General features: G+C 40.2%; 1 protein-coding gene across 1 annotated transcript; it reads right to left on the bottom strand.

The window, feature by feature from the left end:
• Positions 1 to 25,093, bottom strand: Cmtm1 (CKLF like MARVEL transmembrane domain containing 1). The gene is made up of 5 exons (XM_071604198.1): positions 24,993 to 25,093; positions 24,639 to 24,759; positions 8,742 to 8,900; positions 1,668 to 1,766; positions 1 to 141 (listed from the first exon to the last, which is right to left on the bottom strand). The coding sequence occupies exons 1-5, from the start codon at positions 25,091 to 25,093 to the stop codon at positions 1 to 3; spliced, it is 621 nt and encodes a 206-aa protein (XP_071460299.1).
• Positions 25,094 to 25,526: the final 433 nt, after the last annotated feature.

Here is a 25,526-nt window from a genome sequence, read left to right as displayed (position 1 = left end):
TCAGCTCGCTTGGGGCTTGGGTTTCTTGGCTTTGGGAAGCACGAGTTTGACTTTGGCGGCCTTTTTCATGGCAGTCCTCATCTCCTTGGTGACCACCAATGCATCGATGAGGCACACGATTGCCGCTACGAGGCAGAAGACCTGTCAGACACAAGACCACAGGAGGGAAGGGAAAGTTGGGTTACTTTGCAGCTAAGAGCCAACCCCTCAAGGCTCTCCCAACCTCAGGGCAGGAGCTGTTGAGAGGGGTCTCCTGTAACCTCCACCCTCCCATACCCTTTCCCTGCCTGCTCTGCCTTTCTTCCAGAAGGGGAGTTGGAAATGGTGATTTTGCTGCCAGAGTGTAACACTCCCGCCCCCAAACCCCCACCTTTACAGCTTTCATGCCTTGAGGTATCAGGAAAGCACCCGGGAAACTCCTGCAGGGGTGGGGTGGGGACTTCTGAGAAGGTCTCAGTGGAAAGAATTCTTGGTCTGTTTGCAAGAGCAAAATGGAGTGCCCAAGGGACCCAACTGGGAAGAAAAGAACCCAGGCACTAGACTGAAATCTCCTGAATGTGGTGAGGCCAAACCTCTGAGAGAAGAGTCAAACTTGAGGTTGCCCCCATGCAGAGTCTGGTGAGAAAAAGGTTTGAAACTCAGAAAAACCTACTTGCAGTGGTCGTGGGATAAATGGAAAGTGAACAAGGCTGGAGCAAGGAGGAGCGTGGTGTGTGTGTGTGTGTGTGTGCGCGCGTGTGTGTGTTGGGCTACTGATACTTAGTCAACAATGGGTAGGAACCCCTGCAAGGCTTAGTCGCTGGGTTAGTAGATGGGGACCAGGGCAATAGAACTGGATGTTTATTTTCATGATCACTTGATTACTTGATCCCTGGATGTTTAATGAAGTTTGCCTGGTAGGTCTTGCCTCTGCTAATGTGTGAGCTCCCCAGGGTGACAGGGCCCTACTATCAGCACTGAGCTGTGGTTTCACATAATCCAGTGGTATTGACAAATTTTTTATTGATGGTGGAATAAATTCAAAGAATTTAAACTTTCCCTTCCCCTCTGGATTAATTTCTGTCCCCATTGTTTAACTCCTTGAACCAAAGTCCCACCCACCCCCATCTTCCAAGCCTTTACGTGCCATTTCTTGTGTTCTCTCATATGATGTGGGTTTGAGTCCCAGTTTGTCCCAGTCTTGTGACCCAGGGCAAGGTATTGAACTTTGTAAAGATGAAGTCAGAACATGCCTAGCCTGGTGCATGACACCCACTGGCACTTGAGCACGAGGCAGGAGTGCCTTCCTGAAGGGGCTGGGTTACTCAACTTTTGACAATGTGCTACAATCTCTCTTTTCATCTGTTTCTAAAATATAATTCTCTAGCCCAGAAAAGTCAGTCTTACTTATAGGCAAAAAAAAATCTTGTAATATTTCAAAAGTGGTGTATATGATTCTCAAGAGGGGTTCTGCAAATTCTTGGTGTTTTTTTTTTGTGTTTATTTGAAAAATGCATATTAGAATTGTGATTTTCATGAGCTTAGAGTTTGTGTAACTATATCATCTGAAGAAGTCACTGCAAAAAAACAAGGCGTGGCAGTGGAAATCTGTTAATGACATAATGATAGTCTGCCAGTTTCCTTTTTTCAGAGTCTTAGAATACCCATCTCAAATGGAGTCTACTTACCCCTCCAATATAAAATAATGGCCTTCTTTCCTTTTCTTGCCCTGTCAAGATGGCAACTACTAAAAGGAATACAGTTGAAATGATACTGTTGATAAGATCCTGTAATGCAAGTTAAAAATGGTCAACTTTTTATGAAAATGTAATTTCATAAAATATTTAAATTGGTCAATTACACATCTAAGAATGATGTCTTTTATACACTTTTCCTTTGAGATTAAAAGGAACCCTCAGAGCATAATTCTTATATTTTCTAGAGACATGAATTTATGTAATATTTTGTCTTGGATAGGGACTTTCCAGAGATAGGTTCCTTTTGGAACACCATTAAAAAATCCACCACCAACAACAACTTTTCTTAAAGTGCATAGGAAAGTGAGCATAAAAAACCTAATGGGGGCTGGGGCTGTAGCTCAGTGGCAAAGCGCTTGCCTAGCATGTGTGAGGCACTGGGTTTGATCCTCAGCACCACATAAAAATTAACAAATAAAGGCATTCTGTCCATCTACAACTATAAAAAATTAAAAAAAAAAACCTAATTGTCTGGGGCTGGGGTTGTAACTCAGCGGTAGAGCGTTCACCTAGCATGTGCAAGGCAATGGGTTTGATCCAAAGCACTACATATAAATAAATAAATAAAGTTATTGTGTCCAACCACAACTAAAAAAAAATATTAAAAAAAAAAAACCTCTAATAGTCTAGGGGCTAGCCCAAATTGGCACTGCCTCAATATGATTTTCTGAAGTCTTATAATATTTTAAACTTATGCCTAGTATGCATTCTATTTATAGCACATTTGTTTTAATGTAAAAATAATATTGGAGGAGAAGTATAATTTTAGATTATCACTTTACTGACTGGATTCCACTCCTAAATCTTCAATGCTCTTGAAGTTGTGGTCACATTCATTCTCCGAGTTCACATGCTCTGAGAATGCGTGAACCCCTCTAAGGACCAGGAATTATTTTCTGGAGTGAATGGCTGTGCAGTTGACTTTGCTCTTTCCTAAGATGTGACCAGAATTGTCTGCCCCAATATCTGCAGGTTCTTTGTTTTTTTTTTTTTTTTTTTGGTACCAGGGATTGAACTCAGGGGCACCACTGAGCCATATCCCCAGCCCTATTTTTTATTTTATTGAGAGACAGGGTCTCACTGAGTTGCTAGGCCTTGCTTTTGTTGAGGCTGGCTTTGACCTCCTCTCTCAGCCTCCTCAGCCACTAGGATTACAGGCCTGCACCACCATTCTGGGCTTCGAGGCTTTATTCTGGATTTCAGTATTGAGTTCTTGAACTGATAGTTCAACCTACCTCTTTGTATGCTGAAAGAAAAGGTGGGGATGAATAAACTCCAGGTGTTCTTCCTGTTGAGGTTGGTGAGCCAGGGCAGTGTGAGCAGATGTTGCACTTCCATGGCTAAGTAACACCAGCCAGTGGCACCCGTGTGTGAGTAGGGGCCAAAGCCTGGGGTGCTAGAAATCACCCGATGGCCCAGATACCTAATTTGAATATTTGAAATATTGATGGCCTGACTGTCAGTAGAGCATTCTAGTGCTCAAACAGAGACAGGAGCCCTGCCATTCGGTGTATGGGATCAGGATGTTACGAATGAAGCTCATCAGTGTGCCAAGCATTTTCCAATCATTTTCTCACTTAACCATCAAAAAGCAGCCTCCAAAGTCAATAATATTATGATCCCCATTTTACAGTAAACATAAAGGAGGCTTAGAGAAGATTATTAAGTTGCCTAATATTGAATAACAGAACTCAGCTCACTGTTGTCTCTGATCCGAGACCTAAACTAGAAGTGTAGTATCGTATCTATTTTTTTTTGATACCAGGGATTGAACCCAGAGGAGCTTAAACACTGAGCCACATCCCCAGCCCTTTTCAATTTTTATTTTGAGACATGGTCTTGCTAAGTAGCTTAGGCCTCACTAAGTTGTTGAGGCTGGCCTCTAATTTATAATCCTCCTGCTTCAGTCTCCCGGGTCACTGGGATTACAGGCATGTGCCACCATGACTGGTTTTAATCCACTTTTGACATTTTCTGTGGAATGGGTCTGGAAGGTCAAAACGTATGGAACAAATAAGTTGAGAGTGTTTTTGTTGCTGAACTCTTCTGGCCTGTCATTTCTTATATGTGTGACTTGGAGCAAGTTTTGTCACCCCTCTGCCAATTTGATAATTTAATATGGGAATCATCATTGGGTTGATCTGAGGATTAAATGGTATAATGAATCTGAAAACATCTGATAATAGGACTCTAGTAGGTAGTGGGAGTGCATCAGAATATGGATTCATGACATCTGCCCCCCAAATGTGCACAGGTAGTATACTTTCTACAAACTCCAGGTGTTCTTCCTGTTGAGGTTGGTGAGCCAGGACCTCTATCATGGAACATGACTTGCCTCTGGAAAGAGCAAGTCCCAGTAGGGTTCTGCAGGCTAAGTGAGAAGTCTGCCTACAGTGGGTAGGCCTAATTGAAGCAGGCACAGAGTTGACAGCGGTGCAGAAGGCTTAGCACTTGAGGGTTGTGTTATCCAAAATATTTAAAGATGCAAATGAGAATGCTTACAACTAAGAAGCAGAGTGTGAACTTTTAAAAATCCCAATGAACCAGCCGTGGTCCAGGATCATTAAGAATTTGGATGAAAGCACATTAATAATGATATAATAGTAATATAAAATAAACCAGCCACAGACTAGGCCCAGCTAATCTTTGACTCCATGTCCTATCTCCTCAGTAGACGACTGGACACAATAATTTGCTCTGGTCCCTGCTTACAAAGAAGTACTGTTCTGAACTGTCTCTCACAACTCAGAGTCGCCTTGTAGCTTGCTACTGTAGCTCACATTTATTGAGCACTTACTATGTGTTATGCATTGTGCCAAATTGTCAATGTGTATTTTCATTTGATTCTCACAACAACTTTTATTATCCCCAATTTAAAGATGGGTAAGCAATTTTCCCAAGGGTGGCTGAGCCAGCCAGTAGCTAGGACCCTCAGCAGTTGACTCCAGTGCCCAAGGCCACCTTATCAACCATCTTCCTCCCTTTGCCTTAGACACAGACCACTTATTGGCCTCATCTGGACAGACAGACAGATGTGTTCTGCCTGATGGCTGGGCTATGATTGCAGCTGGACCCAGCCACGTGCTGCAGGACTTCAGCTTTCCCTGGCTGCTGTCCTTACTCGTTATCTTTTTCATTTTTTCCTAAATATCCTATTGACTCAAATCGTGTCCCCTGACTAAAATGAGAAGTAGGTTTACTACTTGACTATTATTTTCCAGGTAAATCTCCCAAATCAGCCTCTGAGATATACAAAATTGCATAAAATTGTAACTAGGAAAGAAAAAATATGCTTTAATATTGAACGCTTATTTTTAAAAATCACTGAATATCAAAACAAATTTAAACACTTATAATTTGTTTCAAAAAATGTGGAATTTGCAATAGGAATTTACAAACAATAACAATAACTAAAGGCAACTTTTGTTGGTTTCATTTACTCCCAGAGTTCTCCAAATACATGACAGAAGCCGGCCAGAAATTACCAAAATTGTTATTTTACAATAAACTTATTTGAAGGGACATTCTATTAAAAAAAATTTTTTTTTTCTGCTGTTACAGGGGATTGAACCCAGGGGCACTCTACAACCCAGCTACATTCCCAGGCTGTTTTATTTTTAATTTTGAGATAAGTTCTTTCTGAATTGCTGAGTGTCTCACTAAGTTACTAAGGGTAACCTTGAACTTGTGATCTTCCCATCTTAGTCTCCTGAGTCACGGGGATTACAGGTGTATACAACCAGGCCCTGCTGAAGGGGACATTCTAAAGTGGATGCTGTTTCTTATAAATGTAAAGATGTTGCAGATAGTTTTGGAATCATCACTTCTATAAGGCTTTAGTTTATGTTTATTATATTCTTTTTAAAAAGAATTGCTTTCTATTGGCAAAAACATCTCCTTGGCTGGAGATGACCATCCTGGGTAATACTTTTGATAGCAGAGAAATGTTTAAAATATGGGCTACTCGGAAGACAATAGTTATAACCCATACTTTTGTTGGCTATATTGGCAGATGACAAGAGACCAAGATAGGTAAAGTTGATAACCCTCAAAATGCTACCTCCCCATGTGTCAGGGTCCCTGGCACAGACTTATTTTAAAAAGCAGCTAAACTCAGACTTAGTGTGAGACTGTCCAGAAGGTGGTCCTGGCAAAATGTAATCCCAGAGTCCACAGATCTCAGCAGACCACCTGTATCTGAATCTGAGGATACAGAAAGATTTTACTGAGGATTTAAAGTAAAAAAGATTTACTGAGGATCTAAAGCCCTGATGAGTTAGACTTTCTGTCTTCCTGGTGGGGACCTTTATCCTCAGTCCTTTACCAGATAAGAATGAGAACAGGGAAACAAGGAACTCTACCCTGGTGTTAGAAATCACCACTTACCCTAATCCTACCTCCTGGGAATGAAACTATTTTCCTGGGAAAGAAAGACTGAAAGGAAGTGGCAGCCACGAGTATTGGGTGACTCTTGTTGGCCGATGAGCCCGTGCAGAGCTCAGAAAACCGTTCCAGTATGAAACAGGTTGAGGGTTCTGTGGCTTCCTGTACTGATCTTGTGGCAAGATCCCAAGTGATTCCTGCAGCTTAAGGTCAACACATTTCCAAGTCCACCTACACTCTGAAGTACCAAGTCATCACCTTCTAGCACCAACACCCTCACTACACCAGCACTTTACCTGCTGGGCCAAGGCCTCCCTATTATTACCAAGTGGTAGCTACCTGTCCCCTGAGAAATGGGTATGTACATATATTACATCTCATGGAATCCATAAGGGAAGATTAGAAAGGAAGGGACTGGATAGGAGAGTTTGGGTACTGTTTTGATGGGTCTTTAAACACTCCCAAATCAATTAGATCATTCACCATCTAACCAACTGTGCTTGCTCAGTACACGTAAGATTAGTTAGTGGAGCATCAGAACTGGGCCATCTTCTTGGTAAGACAGTTTCCCCACTCTGAAGCTTTTGAGAGCTCACCAGGCATATCTATATGCTATGACACTAGCCTGTGCCTTAGAAAACAGTAGCAAGAAAAAGGCAGGGGCTCTGAATCAAAATCTGGACTCTCATAGCCATCTTCAAAGAAAGGAGGATTCTCTTACTCTAGACAGACGAGGCAAGGGGACCTGGCTTTATTGAAGTTGATCAAAGACTGCAATTCTATGAGAGCTGGTGTGAGCTCCCTGTGATCACTGTGAGAAGACATGACATGGTTCATCCCCAGAGACCCTACCTCTATCTAGCCTGTCTGGGATACTTCCTGAACATTGGCCCTGGACCCTGGTGTCTCATGACCCTCTCCAGCTCTCCAAATTATTTTTAATAGGCAAGGTCTCGGTAAGTTGCCCAGGCTGGCCATGAATAGCTCTCCTGTTTTATGGCAGTAGATCTAGGCTGAGTGAATCCTTTCCTCAGAGGACTCTGGTCCTCCCGACTACAGCTGACAGTGCAGGATAATCGATTCACCTTTGGCTCCACATTTCAAGAAAAACATGAGGAAATAGGAGAAGATACAGAGAGAAAATTTAGAGAATCTGAGGATGAGGGAAAAATATAGTCTCACTGAGTTCCTTGCCTTAAGGAGGTGTTAGGCAGGATGGAGCTAGAGAAACCATCAAGTCTGGGAAGAGTCTGGGCTTTAGAGACAGACAGACCTGGGCTTTAAAGTGAGTTTCAATGCACCCACACATGACCTTGGGCAACTCCATGTCTTTAATTTTCTCATCTATTAAATGGGGGTGGGGGTGACCACATCCTCACTGGGTTGTTGTGAGGATTAAATAAGGCAATATAGGAAGAAGTATCTGGCACATGGTATGTGCTCAAAAATGGTTACTTTACCTTCCCTTCTTGACAATTTCCATGGACAGAGATTTTAGTTTCCCCTCAGAAACCTCTCCATGGTTATAGCTCTCCATAACTAAGGGTCTTCCAATGTCCAAATAAAGTTGCTCATATTTTGCTTTGTCTGCTTCCTGTTGCTTGGTACTCTGTGGGACAGAGAAATCTCAGCAGCCTTTTCAGAAAACCCCTCATGCACTTGAAGAAAATATTTGAGTTTTAGTTCAACAGCAACCAATCCTACTTTAAGGTTAGAACAACGTGCTATGAGGAAATGAGGTGTGGGCTCCAAGCCAGGATTGTTCACTGTGCAAGATGGAGTGACAAAAGCCTCCAACCCCCTGATGGGTGGATTGGGTTTGGTCTTCTTTTTTGGACCCCTCATATTGAATGTGTACTTTGTGTCAACTCCTGTGCCAGCTCTACACACATTGAAATATTACAGGAACACTATGAGGTAGTTACTATCATCACACTTTCCCTCTCTGCATCTCTTAGATGGGGAAACGGAGGCTGAAGATCACATAGCTATTAAGGGGGCAAGTTTAGGAACAGGACCCATGACTCCCTCTGGACATTGATCCATTGACGACACCTAGACTTCCTCTGTAGTCTGAGACCCAACCAACTAGCTTCAGGAATTCTTTCAGTCGGTAAAGAACATGAGTCTGGGAAGAGCAACCAAAGGAGTGTGTGCAGTGTGTCCTTTTCTGGATAACTCCCCACTTTCAAGTATGAACCTTTAACACCCTCAGAAAGGTTGATTCCTAGGATCTTGCAGGGTTTTCTGAAGGACTTTCTATAACTCTGCCATGTTCACAAGCAGTAGGTGAGCAATGTGTTTACCTACTGAATGTGCTACTTAAATTTTTCATTTAGGATGAACTCCAAAGCACCATGTGTTTGGTATGTTAACGAGATGGGTTTTATACTCTGAAAGTAGGCGTGGGTGGTATTGGCTTTCCTGTGGCAGAGGGGTCCGAGGAACCTTTCTGGGCATTAGGCTGGTTTCTCCTCTGGGACCAGGGCAACACCCTCACTGTCATAGCTTAGCTAATGTCCTTGTCTAGAGAGAAAGCTCTGTTGTTTTGCCTTGAGGAGGCCCTTTACTCTCGGGGCTGAGGGCAAAGCTTATGCTTGAATTATGAAAATGAACACTTACAAATAAAGGCCAATGTAAAAAGATCAGCAAGTGTTGAAGGGTTACCACATATACTAGAATGAAAACAAGGACGATGCAGGCTTCCTGAATTGTGATTGCTATATATGTCTCGTGGGCTTTGCCGGAGACAAAACAGGCAATTGCTGCTATGAGGAGAATCTGAAATGAAAGAAACAGAATTTTTTTAAATGCACATGCCATTTAAACAACAACAACAACAACAAAAAATAGTCAGAACGTCAGCCTGAGGGGCTGGGGTTGTGGCTCAGTGGTAGAGCATTCACCTAGCACGTGTGAGGCCCTGGGTTCGAACCTCAGCACCACATAAAAATAAATAAATAAAGGTATTGTGTACAACTACAACTAAAATATAAATATTAAAGAAAAGAAGCATGTAAGTCTGATCATATGGCAATTGACTGTATTGTTTTGCACATACATTTTTTTTGAAAAATTCTTATATTTTTAAGAAATGAAAATAATCAAAATGAACACAATATAGAAAGGTTAAAAAAAGAGGTCAATTTTTTTCTCCTCCTCTACCCAACCCTAGTTTCTCTCTTTTTTTTTTTTTGATTACTGTTTTATTATTTTCCATATTTTTTTTATTTGTGCATTATAGTTGTTCATCATGGTGGGATTTGTTGTTACATCCTCATACATGCACATAACATAACAATATAGCTTGGCTAATATCATTCCTCAGTATTTCCCATTCCCCTCCACTCTTCCCTCTGCCTGGGCCCTTTCCTCTACTTTTCTGGTAGAGGAAAGGGCCCATTTCAATTTTCATGAGATCCCTCTGCCCTTTCTTTCCCATTTTCTTCTCTAGCTTCCACATAATGAGAGAAAACATACAACCCTTGACTTTCTTTGAATTTGGCTTATTTTGCTTAATATAATGGTCTAATGTTCCATCCATTTTCCTGCAAATGACATAATTTCATTCTTCTTTGTGGCTGCTAGAACTCCACTGTGTAGATATACTACATTCATCCATTGACGGATACCTACACTGGCTCCATAGTTTGGTTATTGTGAATTGTGCTGCTTTAAACATGGGTATGCATGTATTGCCACAGTATGATGACTTTAACTTTTTAGGATAAATACCAAGGAGTAGTATTATAGCTGGGTTACATGGTGGTTCCATTCCTCATATTTTGAGGAACCTCCATACTGATTTTCATAGTAGTTGTATGATTTTATAATTCCAAAAACAGTATGAAAGTTTCCTTCTTCTCCATGTCCTCTCCACCATTTATTATTGTTGTATTCCTGATGGTTGCCATTCTAACTGGAGCGAGATGAAATCTCAGTGTAATTTTGATATGCATTGCCCTAATTGCTAATGATGTTGAACATGTTTTATATATTTGTTGGCCATTTGTGTTTCTTCTTTTGAGAAGTATCTGTTTAGTTCATTTGCCCATTTATTAATTGGGTTTTTGGAAATTTTCTTTTTGATTCTTTATATATCCTGGATATTAATTCTCTGTCAGAAGAGTAGCTAGCAAATAATTTTTCCCGTTCTATCTTCATATTCTTCATTGTTTTCTTTGCTCTGTGGAAGCTTTTTAATTTGAAGCCATCCATTTATTAAATCTTGGCATTATTTCCTGAGCTTTTGGGGTCTTATAGAGAAGGTCTTTTCCTATGCTTGTCTGGTAGAGTGTTGGCCCTATGTTTTCTTCTAGGAGTTGCATTGTTTCTGCTCTGATTCCTAGGTCTTTGATCTACTTCAAGTTGACTTCTACATATGGATAATGTTTAGTCAGCCCTTTTGCTGCTGTGACCAAAAGCCCCGACGAGAACAATTCTAGAGAAGGAAAAGTTTACTTGGATCACAATTTCAGAGGTCTTAGTCCATATATGGCTGGCTCCATAGATGGCTGACTCTATTGCCCTGTGCCTGAGGTGAGGTAGAACATCATGGTGGAAGGGTATGAAGGGGGAAAGTAGCTCAGGACATGACCATCAGGAAGAAGAGAGAAAGGGGGTGGGGTCCACTTGCCTGGAGACTAAATATAAACCCTAAAGCCACACTCCCAATGACTGACCTCTGCTAGCCACCCCCTACCTGTCCATAGTTACCACCAATTAATCCCTATCAGTGGATTAATGCACTGATTAGGTTAAGTCTCTCATAACCTAATCATTTCACCTCTAAACTTTCTTGAATTGTCTCATATATGAGCTTTTGGGGGACACCTCAAATTTATTGTTTTTTTGCTTCTGGGTACCAGGGATTTAACTCAGGGGCACTCGACCACCGAGCCATATCCCCAGCCCTATTTTGTATTTTATTTAGAGACAGTGTTTCACTGAGTTGCTTGGTGCTTCCCTGTTGCTGAGGCTGGCTTTGAATCTGAGATCCTCCTGCTTCAGACTTCCCAGCTGCTGGGATTACAGACATGTGCTACTGTGCCCAACTGGCACCTTATATTTAAACTATCACAGATAACCAGTTTTCATAGCACTGTTAGTTAAAAAGTCTGTCTTTTCTCCAATGTATGTTTTTGGCAACTTTGTCAAGGATCAGATGACCATATCTGTGTGGGTTTGTCTCCGTGTCTTCTATTCTGTAATATTGGTCTATGTGTCTGTTTTCATGATAGCACCATGCAGTTTTTGTTATTATAACTCTGGAGTATAATTTGAAGAAAGGCATTGGGGATGCCTCCAGCATTCCTTTTTTTCCCCTTAGAATTGCTATTCTGGGCCTTTTATTCTTCCAAATGAATTTTAGAACTGTTTTTTTCCCCCTAGTTGTAGGAATAATGCCATTGGTATTTTGATGCAATTGAATTGAATCTGTATATTGCTTTTGGTAGTATGACCATTTTAACAATATTAATTCTACCTATCCATGAATCCAGATCTTTTCATCTTCTTGTGTCTTCTTTGATTTCTTTCTTTAATGTTCTGTAGTTTTCATCAAAGAGGTCTTTCACCTTTTTGATTAGATTTATTCCTAGGTACTTTAATTGTTGGAGGCCATGGTACATGGAATTGTTTTTCTGATTTCTTTGTTCTCCATTTAGAATGATGTTGGCCTGGGGCTTAGTATAGATAGCTTTTACAATGTTGAGATATGTTATCCCTAGATTTTCTAGTGTTTTAAACATGGAGTGGTGCTGTATTTTGTTGAATGCTTTTTCTGCATCTATTGAGATGATCATATGATTCTTATCTTTAAGTCTATTGATGTGATGAATTACATTTATTGATTTCCATATGTTGAACCAACCTTGTATCCCTGAGATGAACCTCACTGATTGTGGTGCCTGATCTTTTTGATATGTTTTTGTATTTGATTTGCCAGAATTTTATTGAGAATTTTTGTATCTATGTTCATTAGAGATACTGGTCTGAAGTTTTCTTTCTTTGATGTGTCTTTGTCTGGTTTTGGAATCAGGGTGATATTGGCCCCATAGAATGAATTTGAAAGTGTTCCCTCTTTTTCTATTTTATGAAATTATTTGAGGAGTATTGGTATTAGTTCTTCTTTGAAGGTCATGTGTAACTCAGCTGTGTATCTATCTGGGCTTTTCTTGGTTGGTAGGCTTCTGATGGCATCTTCTATTTCATTGCTTGAAATTGATTTGTTTAACTTGTGTATAATCATCCTGGTTCAGTTTGAGCAAGTCATATGACTCTAGAAATTTGTTGATGCCTTTAATATTTTCTATTTTATTGGAGTACAAATTTTCAAAATAATTTATAACTATATCTGAATTTATGTAGTGTCCATCATGATATCTCCTTTTTCATCACAGATGTTAGTAATTTGAGTTTTCTTTCTCCTTCTCTTCATTAGCATGGCTAAGGGTTTATCAATTTTATTCAAAGAACCAACTTTTTGTTTTATCCAATTTTTTCAATTGTTTCTTTTGTTTCAATTTCATTGATTTCAGCACTGATTTTAATTATTTCCTGTCTTCTACTGCTTTTGGTGTTGATTTGTTCTTTTTCTAGGACTTTGAGATGTAATATTAGGTCATTTATTTGTTGACTTTTTCTTCTTTTAAGGAATGAACTTCATGCAATGAACTTTCCTCTTAGTACTGCCTTCATAGTGTCCCAGAGATTTTGGGACATCTTGTTGATGTATGGTTCCCTTAAGATGTATGAAATGTCCTTCTTTATTCCTTTTGATTAACTTTGGCTTGAAATCTACTTTATTTGGTATGAGGATGGAAACCCCTGCTTGTTTCTGCTATCCATGTGAGTGATATGTTTTTTCCCAACCTTTCACCTTCAGTCTATGGATGTCTTTTCCTATAATATGAGTCTCTTGAAGGCAGCATATTGTTGTCTTTTTTTAATCCAATCTGCCATTCTATGTCTTTTGATTGGTGAATTTAGGCCATTAACATTCAGGGTTATTATTGAGACATGATTTGTATTCCTGGACATATTTGTTTATTTTTGGTATTTAACTTGACTTGGTTTCTCCTTTGATTAGTATTTCCTTTTGTGTAATACCTCCCTTTGCTGATTTTTATTGTTGTTTTTTGTTTCCTCCTTGTGGAATATTTTGCTGAGGATGTTCTGTAATGAAGGCTTTCTTGTTGTAAATTCTTTTAACTTTTGTTTATCATGGAAGGTTTTTATTTTGTCATCAAATCTAAAGCTTAATTTTGCTAGATATAAGATTCTTGTTTGGCATCCATTTTCTTGTAGAACTTGGTATATGTTGTTCCAGGATCATCATCTTCTTCTTCTTCTTCTTCTTCTTCTTCTTCTTCTTCTTCTTCTTCTTCTTCTTCTCCTTCTCCTTCTCCTTCTCCTTCTTCTTCTTCTAGCACTCTACCACTGAGCCACAACCCCAGCCCTGTTCCAGGATCTTCTAGCTTTCAGGGTCTGGGTTGAAAATGTGCAGATATCCTAATTGGTTTCCCCCTATATGTAATCTGATTGCTTTTTATTGTGTCTTTTAAAATTTGCTCCTTATTCTGTGTGCTAGGCATTTTCATTATAATGTGTCTTGGTGTGGATCTGTTGTGATTTTGTATATTTAGTGTCCTGTAAGCCTCTTGTATTTGATTTTCCAATTCATTCTTCATTTTTGGAAAAATTTCTGATATTATTTCATTGAATAGATTGTTAATTCCTTTGGTTTAGAATTCTATGCCTTCCTCTATCCCAATAATTCTTAAGTTTGGTCTTTTTATGTTATCCCATAATGCTTGAATGTTCTGATTATGGTTTCTTACCATCTTCACTGTGTGATCAACATTCTTTTCAAGATTATATATTTTGTCTTCATTGTCTGAGGTCCTGTCTTCTAAGTGATCTAATCTGTTGGTGATGCTTTCTGTTGACATTTTAATTTGGTTTATTGTTTCTTTCATTTCAAGGATTTCTGTTTGTTTGTTTGTTTTCAGATCCTCTGTCTCCTTATTGAGGTACTCTTTTGCTTCCTGTATTTGCTTATGTAGCTCTTTACTGAAATGATCTTTTGCTGCCTGTATTTGCTCTCTTATAGCACCCTTTAATTCACAGAACATTATAATTATGTACATTCTGAACTCCTTCTCTGTCATTTCTTCTGTTATGCTGGCCATGGATTCTAATAATGTATTACATCTTGGTTTGTTTGGGGGGCACTTTCTTCCCTTGTTTTTTCATGTTATTTGTGTGTCTTCCCTTCTAGCACTGCAGATCTGAGGCCTTACCGTTTTTACCCTGTAGGCTTATAGTGTCTCTGCAGGTTTCCAAAACTTCTCCTTTTATGGGGAGAACAATGTGAACAGATCTCAATACAAACAATATACAACCTTAAACCAAGTAGCTGCTATTAAGATGTTTACGGTTTTGTCTCAATATACAGAAATGGTAAGTTCAATTATTAACTACAATATAAACAGTAGGTTTGCAAAAGGGTCTACAGTTTCTAATGGGGGACAAAGAACCGGGGGTGGGGTGTAGGATGAGATGTTGAGGGGGTAGGAGGTGAGGATATAGAGTTATTAGATCTTAGAACGTGTGATAGAAGAATCTATAAAAGTTGGTTAGTAGCAGGAGAAGAGAGAGAAAGTGATTTTGGGGGATACAAGTAAGTGGGAAGACAGTAGAGTACAACAAACAAACAAATATAAATATTAAGAAAAATTTAAAAAATGTAAAAATAGGAGATAAAAGAATATAGAACACCAGTGTAATATACTATTCAAACATCCCAGTCCTCAGTAGCCTAATACATGAAAAATACTTGGTTTCACAAATGTTGCGGGTGTGAGGATGGGAGGAGAGAGAGAGAGAGAGAGAGAGAGAGAGAGAGAGAGAGAGAGAAAGAAAAAACTTTCCAAGGAAAATACAAGGATTGTTTTTGTTGGAGACCAGAATCTTTCCAGCTTCCCTTGTTATCCAATAGGTGGGGTTGTCTGTTGTTTGCTGGTATCTCTGCCCTCAGGATAGTGAGGGTTATTAGAGTGGGAGGGTTGGTCTTAGGTGCAGGGCTCCTGGAGGTGGGGTATAATACTTGCTCGTCCCTGATGGGAGACTGCACCTCAAGGATCTCCTATGGGGCCCACTTGTGTGATATGGGTGCCTGGTCTTATTTCCTTATATTGCCTGTAGACTTCACAATTCCTGGTCTCTAATTTAGTCTCTAAATTGTATCTCACTCACCGGCTCCCTTTCTACTTCCTAGTCAGGAACCTTTCTCTCCAGAGTTCTTGTGGGCTGCACTCTGGGGGCTGCACACCTGTCATGGAAAGCTGTTTTATATTGGGCAGTTCAGTACCCGGTTTTGTGACCTGGTTTTGCAAGTTACGGATTGGCCACGTAGCTACAGGTACTGTGCTGGGTTAGCAGCTGCTAGGGAGAGGGGGGAGTTGGGGACATTTGGTACCTTGATATTGTTTCTAAGCCTTGGCCAGTGTTCCAAATTGGGAGTTGCCCCAAGTAAAGATGGTGATAAATGTGTCCCAAGATGGAGACAGATGCTTTCAGCGATGGGGTGCCATGTGCGGTGGGGTTTGGTGGTGGCATTGAGCAGTGTGTTCAGAGATGTAGCTCTGTGGCATGTAGTATTGTGGCTGGCATCTGTCACCTGTCCCAGTGCAATGTCCCCAGATGCAGGCTACCATGTGTAGGGGATTGTGGGGGTGGTTGCAATGCCCCAAGATGGAGGTGACTGGAGTAGCCCCACATTGGTAGATGGGGGTCCACATGGGAGTGGTGGCTGGAATTCCTGCATGAGTACTAACACCGGGGTCCTACTTGGACACCTGAAGGATCTGTGTGGACAAGTGGTCAGGAGTCCTGTGCTGACACTGAGGCCTGGATACCTGCCCCAGAGCAGCTGTCAGGGGTCCTCTAATAACTCACAGAGAAAGTATTCCCACTACTTGAATCCCAGGTCCCGGAGACACAGATTGCAGCCTCCCTCTAGCCCGCCATCTTGGATTCCCCCACAATTTGCCAATATTTTATTAAGGATGCTTGCATCTAAGTTCATCAGGGATATTGTTCTGCAGTATTCTTTCCTTGATGTGTCCTTATCTGGTTTTGGTGCCACAGCCCGGCTGGCTGGGCAAAATAACCGGGGGGTGACGAGCAACTTGTGTACATTGATGCAGCAGGAGTGGGAGCCGTTTATTGTAGGACAGGAGGGGTATATATACATTACACACAGCTTATCTTAATTAACATAAACTAGATACAGCAGTCAACCAATAAGGAATCTCCACACTTAATGGCTTGCTGGCGTTACTTCACAAACCTCTCCCTCTGGCAAAATGCCAGGCGCCATCTTGACTTGTTTACAGACCCTAACATTTTGGTATGAGTGTGATATTGGCTTCATAGAATGAATTTGAAAGTGTTACATTCCTTTCTATTTCATGGAATCATTTGAGGAGCACTGGCATTAGTTCTTCTATAAAGGTCTGCTAGAATTCAGATGAGAGTCCAGCTGAATTCTTGGGCTTTTCTTTGGTCCTGAGCTTTTCTTTGTTGAAAGACTTTCTATTACTGCTTCTCTGTCATTGCCAATTGTCATTGGTCTGCTCAGGTTTTCTATGTCCTCTTGATTTAATTTGGGTAGGTTGTATATGTCTAAAAAGGTATCCATTTCTTCTAGGTTTTCCAATTTATTGGTGTATAAGTTTTCAAAATAGTTCCTAATAATCCTCTGGATTTCTGTGATGTCTGTGGTGGTTTCTCCTTTTTCATTTCTAATTTTATTGAGTCTTCTTTTTCTTTTGGTTAATTTAGCTAAGGTTTTATTAATCTCATTTATTTTTAGAAAGAACAAACCCTTTCATTTTGTTGATTTTTTAAAAATTATTCTCAATTTCCTTAATTTTGGCTCTGATTTTATTCTCTTCCTCCTACTGGTTTTGGAATTGGTTTATTCTTATTTTTCATGGGCCTTGAGATGCATCATCCTTGTTTATTTGGAATCTTTCTGATTTTCTTATGTAAACACTCATAGCAATAAACTTTCCTTTAAAAACCACCTTTATAGTGTCCCACAGGTTCCAGTGTGTTGTGTCACTATTCTTGTACCATTCTAAGAACTTTTAAATTTTTTCCCTAATTTCTTCTATCACTTGTTCATCATTCAAAGTATATTTTTCAATCTCCATATGTTTATATAGTTTCTGTAGGGATTTTTTGTGTGTGTTGGTTTCTAATTTCATTCTATTATGATTCAATAAGATGCAAGGAATTATGTCTACTTGTATTTGCTGAGAGTTTCTTTGTGACCTAAAATATGATCTATTTTGGGGAAGGCTCCATGGAGCCCTGAGAAGAAAGTGTATTTAGATGTTTGATAAAATATTCTATCCATATCTGTTAAGTCCATTTGATTTACAATATTTTTCAGGTCCAAAGAGGCTTTACTAAGTTTATGTTTAGATGACCTATCAGTGAGAAAGGTGTGTTGAAATCACCTATTATCATTGTAGTAGTGGGGTTTAGCTGAGTCTTTGAATAGTGTCTTTTTTTTACATAATTAGGTGCACTAACATTTGGGGCATAAATGTTTATTAGCATTATATTTTCTTGTTAGATTATTTCCTTTTCCCATATAAAGTTACCTTCTTTATCTCTTCTGATTAATTTTGGCTTATGTCTGCTTTGTTGAATACAGAGTACCTACTTTGCATAATATGTTAATTTCTATCCTTTCACTTTTGGCCTATGGCTGTCTTTGCCTGTAAAGTGTGTCTCTTGCAAATAAGATAGTTAGATTTTGTTTTTCAAACCATTCTGCCAGTCTATGTCTTTTAACTGGTGAGTTGAGACCATTTACGTTCATGTTATTATAGAGAAGTGTTTATTAGTTCCTGCCATTTTGATTTTTTTCTAATGTTTAATTTGGTCCTGTTTCTCATTTGCTTAATTACCCTTAAAATGAGATTTGTTCATTTATGAGCTCTGGGGCTTGTTTTTGAATTCTTCTCTGTGAAATATTTCTTTAAGCATTTTCTGCAGTGCTGACTCAGTCGATATGCATTCATTTTGTTTCTGCTTATCTTGGAAGGTTTTTTTTTTTTTTCACCTTTGATTCTGGAAGATAGCTCTGTTAGATATACTAATCTTGGCTGACTACTATTTTCTTTTTGTAATTCTGATTGACTTGTTTAAATTTGACCTGTGACATTTTTCTCTCAAGGCTTTTGAAATTCTATCTTTGTTTGGTATGTTAACCATTTTAATTATAATGTGTTGTGGAGTGATTCATTTTTGATCTTGTCTATTTGGGGTTCCTGTATCTGGATGTCCATCCTTTTCTCAAGTTTTGGAAAATTTTCTGTTTTTATTTCCCTGAGGAGGTTATCCATTCCATTAACCTGCATCTTACAACCCTCTTCAACTCCAGTGATTCTTATATTTGGTCTCTTAATGTTGTTCTGAAGTTCTTGTATAATCTAGTCATGGTTATTTATTTTCTTTAATACTTTTTGAATGTTCAAGGCCAGCCATCTTTGTCTTCTAGGTCTGAGATTCTTTCTTCAGAATGATCTATTCTATGAGAGAGACTTTTAACTGCTTTGTGTTCATTTCTTTATTGAATCTCTCATTGATGACCTCTATTGAATTCCTTGTTTTTCTGTGTTCTCTTGGAATTCATTGATCATTTTTATAATCACTTTTGAATTCTTTAGCTGATATTTCATCCATTCAAACTATTTGAAGTAGCTGATAAATTACAAACTTAGGGTGGTGTCATGCTACCTTGTTTTTTCATATTTTTTTATATTCCTGTGTTGGGTTTATGCATCTGTTGGGATGGATTTTTCTTCCACTCTATGTGTGGACCTTTTTAGGGCACATCTTTCTCTTGCCAAAGTGTCCTAGAGTGGTCTAGGTTGAAACGTTTCATAGGTGTGGTATTCACAGTCTTTGTGTTAATTTTCTCTGTTTTTTTTCCCCCCCTGTGGGAGTAGATATCCATGTGTGGGACCTGAGGCCATTCCTACTTGGGGCTGGGTCACTAGGGGATTTTATTTCTTCAATTTCTTGTATTAAAGTATAGCTGAAGTTTGAGAGTGGTTAATTTGTATGTGGAGCAAGGTGCATTGTCTTTTGGCTGGGTTTAGTTTAGCAGGAGAGTTTCTACCCTGAGAATGGGTAGTTTCCCTGTAAATTACCAGCAGAGAAAAGGGGGAAACAAACAATAGTAACAATGGATGCAAACAGTATACAACATCAAAATAAATATCTGGTATGCACTATGACATTCACAACACTAATTGCCACAAAAACAGGAATGGTGGTGTCAGCAATTGCCAATAGCAAACACAAATATGGTGAACTAAATCTGGCATTAAAGTAAACAATAGGTGTCAACTCTGTCATGCACAATGCTAGTAACTGCAAAAATATGAGTGGTGGGGATGTAAGTTACATAAACCAAATCGTTCTAAAGGATGGTAAAAATTCAGTTAAGAGAAAAGAATATGTGGTAGGGCTTATAAGGAAGTTTAGAATGTTCATAATATGAAGAGTGAGAATGCAGAAGAGATGCTAAAAGGGTTGGCTTTGAAAAAGAGGATAAAAATAGGAAAAGCAAAGGGAGAGAGAAAGAGAGAACAAGACAATTTGGTTGTTAGTGGAAGAAGGAGAGAAAGAGAAACAAAGAGAAACAAAAACAAGATCAACAAATCAAAACCCTAACCCTCAAAAGACAAGGAAAAATAACTCTCATAAAAAATGCTAAGAAGAAGAAAAAAGAAATATGTATGTGTATCTACAAACTAATCAGTGTGGCAAGAACACTAAAAATAAATATTAATGACCATTAATGAAAAATGAAAGAATTCTTCACTGAGGTTGTCAAAACAGTAGACAAGGATGGATGGTTGCTGCTTATGTCCGATTATCCTTCTTTCCATTTCTTCTTGCACTATGGGGGTGGGGGAGAGAGACAGAGACAGAGACAGAGATATGCAAGGGCTAAAGTTTAACCCCTTCCTCTTTCTGTGTTGCTTGCTCATTGAGCTGCCAGGTGGAGTGGCCTAAAACCTAAGTTGATTGAAACAGCTCTCAGCTTCCCTTCTCACTAGCATAAGGCAGGATGGAATGGGAAATACTGCTGATTGCAGTTTTGTCTGGACATATCAGCTCAATTCACTTCTAGGGAGAGGCTGCGGCTGAGTTCTGTGAGGGGGGTTCCAGGACTGGGACTTAGGTCTGACCAGGACTTAGGGGCTTTGGTGGGTGTTATCTGCTCTGGAGAAATTAGATCAACACCCCTCTAGGGCCTGGAAGATGCTGATCTCTGCTGGGAGTGTGAGGCTCAGGAGCCTCCAAAGAGTTCTCCTCAGGGCAGGAAGCAGTCTTCCACAGCTCTCATACACTCTGCTGCTCACAAATATGGCCTTCCCAGGCTCAGTTCCTGTGTATTCAGTTTCCTGACCTTCTTCAGCTGGTCACGTGGGCCTCCAGATTCAAAGGGAAAGCGAGTTGGAGTTGACTTCATTTTTCTGACTTGAATCCCCAGGTACACTCTTCTCTGTGCCCTGTTTCACTCACATTCCGGTAAATATACCCTAGGCACTTGCTGGGGCAATAGGGCAATGTTTGCCATGATCATTCTCCTGGGCTCCAGCAGCAGCTGCTGCAATGTGGTCGCCTCCAGATGGCTCCTGCCTCAGCTCTCTGCTCCCCGTTGAGAAATAAAGAGCAATTTCCAAACACCAGTTAGCTGTGCATCCTTTGAAACAGTAAAGTTCAGGCTGCTTTTCTGATCTATGGATGTTTTCCGTGCCAATTTTATCCGCTGTTTCTGTGCTATTCCTTCCCTCTTTGTTGAACCAGTATTGCCACTGCTGCTGCAACTGACTTGGCTTCAATGTACTGTTTATTGCTCTTTGTTCAAGGCATGCAAATTTCTTAAGTCTATAACACACTCTGATTATCTGTGGGGAGCTGCTCTGAATGCCCAGGGATTCCAGTCCTGAAGCACGAGGCTCTGACCAATCACTATATTTCGTGGTGACATGGGCGTTGTCCCAGGCCGGATAGCAAGGTGTGGCTCCAGGTGCAGGCATCACCTGTCTGTGGGGGGGGGTTGAGCTACACTCACCTATTCCCCTGTAATCCTACCCATTGCCTCATTTGAATGGCTTCTTCCCAATAAAAGGGTTCAGCACGTGCTCCTCTTTCTCTTTCCACGGACCCCTAAGGTCAGAGGAGCTGTCACAGGACCCAAAGAAAAAGGTATTTCTCTGCTTCTGTGTGATTATTTCGTGCCAGCCCAGTTCATGTGGAGTGACCTTGAGTGTTTAGTTGTGGGACGTGACAATTGTCTAATATCGAATTTGAGTGAATTCCCTCTTCCACCCACCTTGCTGAGAAGCAATATTCCTACTGCTTGAATCTCAAATCCTGGACCAACTGGAATTACAACCTTCTTCTAATCCACCATCTTGAATGTTTCCTGGTCTCTTTCCTTAAAATTAATCACTATTGGGCTGGGGATGTGGCTCAAGCTGTAGCACGGTCGCCTGGCATGCGTGCGGCCCGGGTTCGATCCTCAGCACCACATACAAACAAAGATGTTGTGTCCGCCGAAAACTAAAAAATAAATATTAAAAAATTATCTCTCTCTCCCTCTCTCTCTCACACTCTCTCTTTAAAAAAAAATTAATCACTATTGCCAGGTTTATATATATTTCTAGAAAGAAGTCTGTACGTATACTGGAAAAGTGAAGTAAATATGTATGATTTTTATAGAGTGAAGTAGAGCCTTATTTTGTTTTTGTTTTTTTCCTTTCCAAACAACTGTTGGTCATCTCAACATCATGGACTGGGAAATGCCAATGTTTTTCCAATGGATCTGAAGTCCAATCTTTGTTATATACTAAGTTCTCAGATGTACCTGAATCTGAGTGTTCTCATTAAATCGCCAACTCCTTTGAGTACTTTTAAAAAAACAGAAACTTCACCCTATGCTGTGTGGCCCAGTCTTCCTCCTGTTTTTCATTTTCGGACTGTTTAATTCCCATTTTTGTCTTGGTCAAGTTTCCCGAACTAAGCCTGCTGGTCTTTTGATTAGGATTTCACATACCTTCTAACTTAGAAAGATTACAAAACTCAGTCTTCCTAATCAAGAACCAAGTATGGGTCTGGCATGGCAGTGCGTGCCTATAATCCCAGTGACTCTAGAGGAGTACAAACTGGAGATTAGCCTCAGCAATTTAGTAAGACCCTGATCAAGATAAAAGATCAAAAGTCCTGGGGATAGGGGTTGAGGATACAGCTCAGTTGGTAGAGTGCTTGCCTTACATGCACAAGGTCTTGGGTTCAATCCCTAGCACCACAAAAATAAGTAAATAAATAAATAAAAATAAAACCTGAATTAAAAAAAAAAAAGGCTGGGGATAGGCTGGTATGGTAGCTCAGTAATGAAGTACTTGCCTACCACATGTTGAGGCACTGGGTTCGACCCTCAGCACCACATAAAAATAAATAAAATAAAGGTATTGTGTCCATCTACAACTAAAAAAGAATATTAAAATGAAAAGTCTTTCCCTTTATTTTAGTGTTTCTTTTTTTTTCCTCCAGGTAGTCTTAACATTTTCTTTGTGTAGGTATTTCATGTTTATTTCATTTGCTTGTAGGTATTTGATCCTTTTGATTATTATTGTGAAAAGAAATATTTTCTATATTTTAGGTGGTTATTTGCAGAAAAGCTTTTATTTTATTCATTAACTCAGTTGTCACCTAAATTATGACAATCTAAAATTGATTTGGGGTTTTTCAGATTTACAATTATATCAGCTGAAAGAAATGATATATTTTGCTGCTTCTTCTCAAATGTTCTTACTTATTTCTTTTTTCTCAATTGTGATGATTAGTGATTCCAGAGAAAATATTGAATAATATTGTTGCTAGTAGGTGTCCTTTTTCTTCCTCATTTTAATAGGAATACTTCTGCTGTTTAATTAAAGATGATACTGACTTTTGGGTTGAAATGCTTATTTTTACAAGGTTGATGAAATACCTATGTCTCTCTGCTTTACTGGCTTCTTTTTTTCCTCATCCTCCTTTGTGGCAACCAGAAAGGAATGTTAAATTTTACCATGTATTCCGAACCCTATTTTTTATCTAATCTCATAATTTTATCTCATATTACTTATAATATGGTGGATTATGTTAATAGATTCCTAATATTGAATCATGCTAATGTTTCTTCCTGTGATATGTTTTTTAAAAATCCTGATTAACATTTTCTGCTAATAAATAATAATAATTTATTATTATTATTATTATTATTATTATTATTATTACTACTACTACTATTATTGGTCTTGCTGGGGATCTAACCCAGCATTATGTATGTAAGCAAGCACTCTACCACTGACCCACATCTCCAGCCCATTTATATTATTGTTTTGCTTTGGAACAAGTGAGATCTTTGTTTTATTTTTTTAAACTTGATCAGGTTTTGACATCAGTATTCAACTGACTTGGTAAAAACATTTCAGAAGTGTTTCTTCTTTCTCTAATCTTTGAAGAAGTTTGAGTAGTATCAGAATTATAGTCTATGAAAGTCTGAAAGAGTTACCTGTGAACATATCTGGGCCTGGTTCATTTTGGAAGGTACTACTTTGATAAGGTTCTTATTTTCTTCTGTTTATATTTGTTTATATTTTTATCTATTCTGGGATCAGTCTGGGTAATTTACATTTTCATAGCAGATCAACCATTTCATCCAATTATTCACATCCATTGGCTTTGTAATCTCCTATAGATCCTTTCACTTTCATCAGTGTTTGTGATTATTTTCTTTCTGCTTTCTAACTTTATATATTCTGTCTTCCCCAGTTGTTTTTTTTTTGGTCGGGGGGAGAGGATGGTGGTACCGGGGATTGAACTCAGGTGCACTCAACCACTGAGCTACACCCCCAGCCCTATTTTGTATTTTATTTAGAGACAGGGTCTCACTGAGTTGATTAGCTCTTTGCTTTTTCTGAGGCTGGCTTTGAACTTGTGATCCTCCTGCCTCAGCCTCCTGAGCCATTGGGATTACAGGCATGCGCCCACCGCACCTGCTTCTTGCCCAGTTTTTAATGGATTATATTGGTCAGAGTTCTATCAATAGTTCTTTCAAATGACAATGCTTACATTAATCAAACCTATTATTTATGTTTGCTAACTTACAAATTTTCTATTATCTTCATTGCTTCTCTAATTTCAGTTGTGAGGGGAAGGCTCAGATATATAAAAGACAGGGGCAGGAGGTAGGGGGCAAATTTAGTAGTAAGTGTTAAGTGTGGAAGGGGCAAGAAATGGGGAGGAAAGGTAAGGCGATACAAGAGAGTGGCAGAGGGGATATGGACGCTTTCCCGAGGGGGCATCCCTGGACATCACTCCCTGAGGCCTCGCGGCCTGCATCCCGCCCAGCCAGGTCATCAGCTCTCGGCTCACCAGTCTCAGGATCTTCAACAATCCAGTAGGCGAGAAGCAAAAATACTTGGCGCTGTCCCTGAATGTCTCCGGGACTTTAGCTCGGCCCTCTGCACGCTTTTGAATAGCTACCATCGCCCTTCTGGACATAGGGGGTTTACCAGGACTCTCTTTTGGGGCTTGTGGCGTCCCAGGGTGTTCTGTAGGTTTGCAGCGATCTTCAGGCGCCCTGCGCGCTTGACCCTGAGCAGGGTACGGTTGGTCTGCACGTCCAGACGGAGCAAAGGCTCTGGCTCTTTTAGTGCGCTTGGTTGCAGGGTATTTGGACGCAGGGCGCTTGGCCACCCCGGGCTTGGACTCAGGAGGGTTGGATACCGTTGCAGAAGGCTGGATTGTAGAAGGCTGGTCTGCAGAGGGTGCTGGATCGGGTGGTTGTGGGGACCCCGGGGCCGCTGCAGGTACTGCAGGCTCCTCATGTTTGGGGTCCTGGGGATCCATGATGGGCCCTCAGGCTTGGCCTTGTCAGGCTAGCCCTGTGACTTTAGGCCAGCACTGACCCCACAGCTTTCTCTGGGAGCCAGCGTCGCAACCCAACGGCTGCTGAACACCTACTCCTCGCGTGCACCCGGCTCTTGCCGCGAGCACCACCAAGCTGAGTCTGTCTGCCACCCTTGTTGCCACCTGGATGTGATGCTGCTGCCTAGCATGGAAACTCAGTATCTCTACTCTTCAAACCCACCCTTGGGTGCTGCTGGCCAGCCCGGGAGGAACAGCGTTCTGGAGACGATTTGGAGGGGTCCTGATGCTTCTTTCCCTGGCACAGATCCAGGAGCAGGGAAAACCAGATTCCATCCCAGGGCTCAAGGCACTCCCACAGAGTTCTAGTAAGGCCGGCTGGGTACAGGGTTG

This window comes from Marmota flaviventris, chromosome 18, assembly GCF_047511675.1.
Source record: "Marmota flaviventris isolate mMarFla1 chromosome 18, mMarFla1.hap1, whole genome shotgun sequence".
Taxonomy (NCBI): Eukaryota; Metazoa; Chordata; class Mammalia; order Rodentia; family Sciuridae; genus Marmota; species Marmota flaviventris.
The sequence above is the reverse complement of the archived record's forward strand: the minus strand, read 5'-3'. Positions and strand labels throughout refer to the sequence as shown.

Excerpts from the sequence above, each read along its gene's own strand:
- Cmtm1 (XM_071604198.1), bottom strand. The coding sequence starts at position 25,093 with ATGAGGAGCCTGCAGTACCTGCAGCGGCCCCGGGGTCCCCACAACCAC. Across the intron at positions 24,760-24,992 it reads CAATCCAGCCTTCTGCAACG|AAGGGCGATGGTAGCTATTC; the intron begins GTATCCAACCCT and ends CCCTATGTCCAG. Across the intron at positions 1,767-8,741 it reads TTTTACATTGGCCTTTATTT|GATCTTATCAACAGTATCAT; the intron begins GTAAGTGTTCAT and ends CTTGCATTACAG.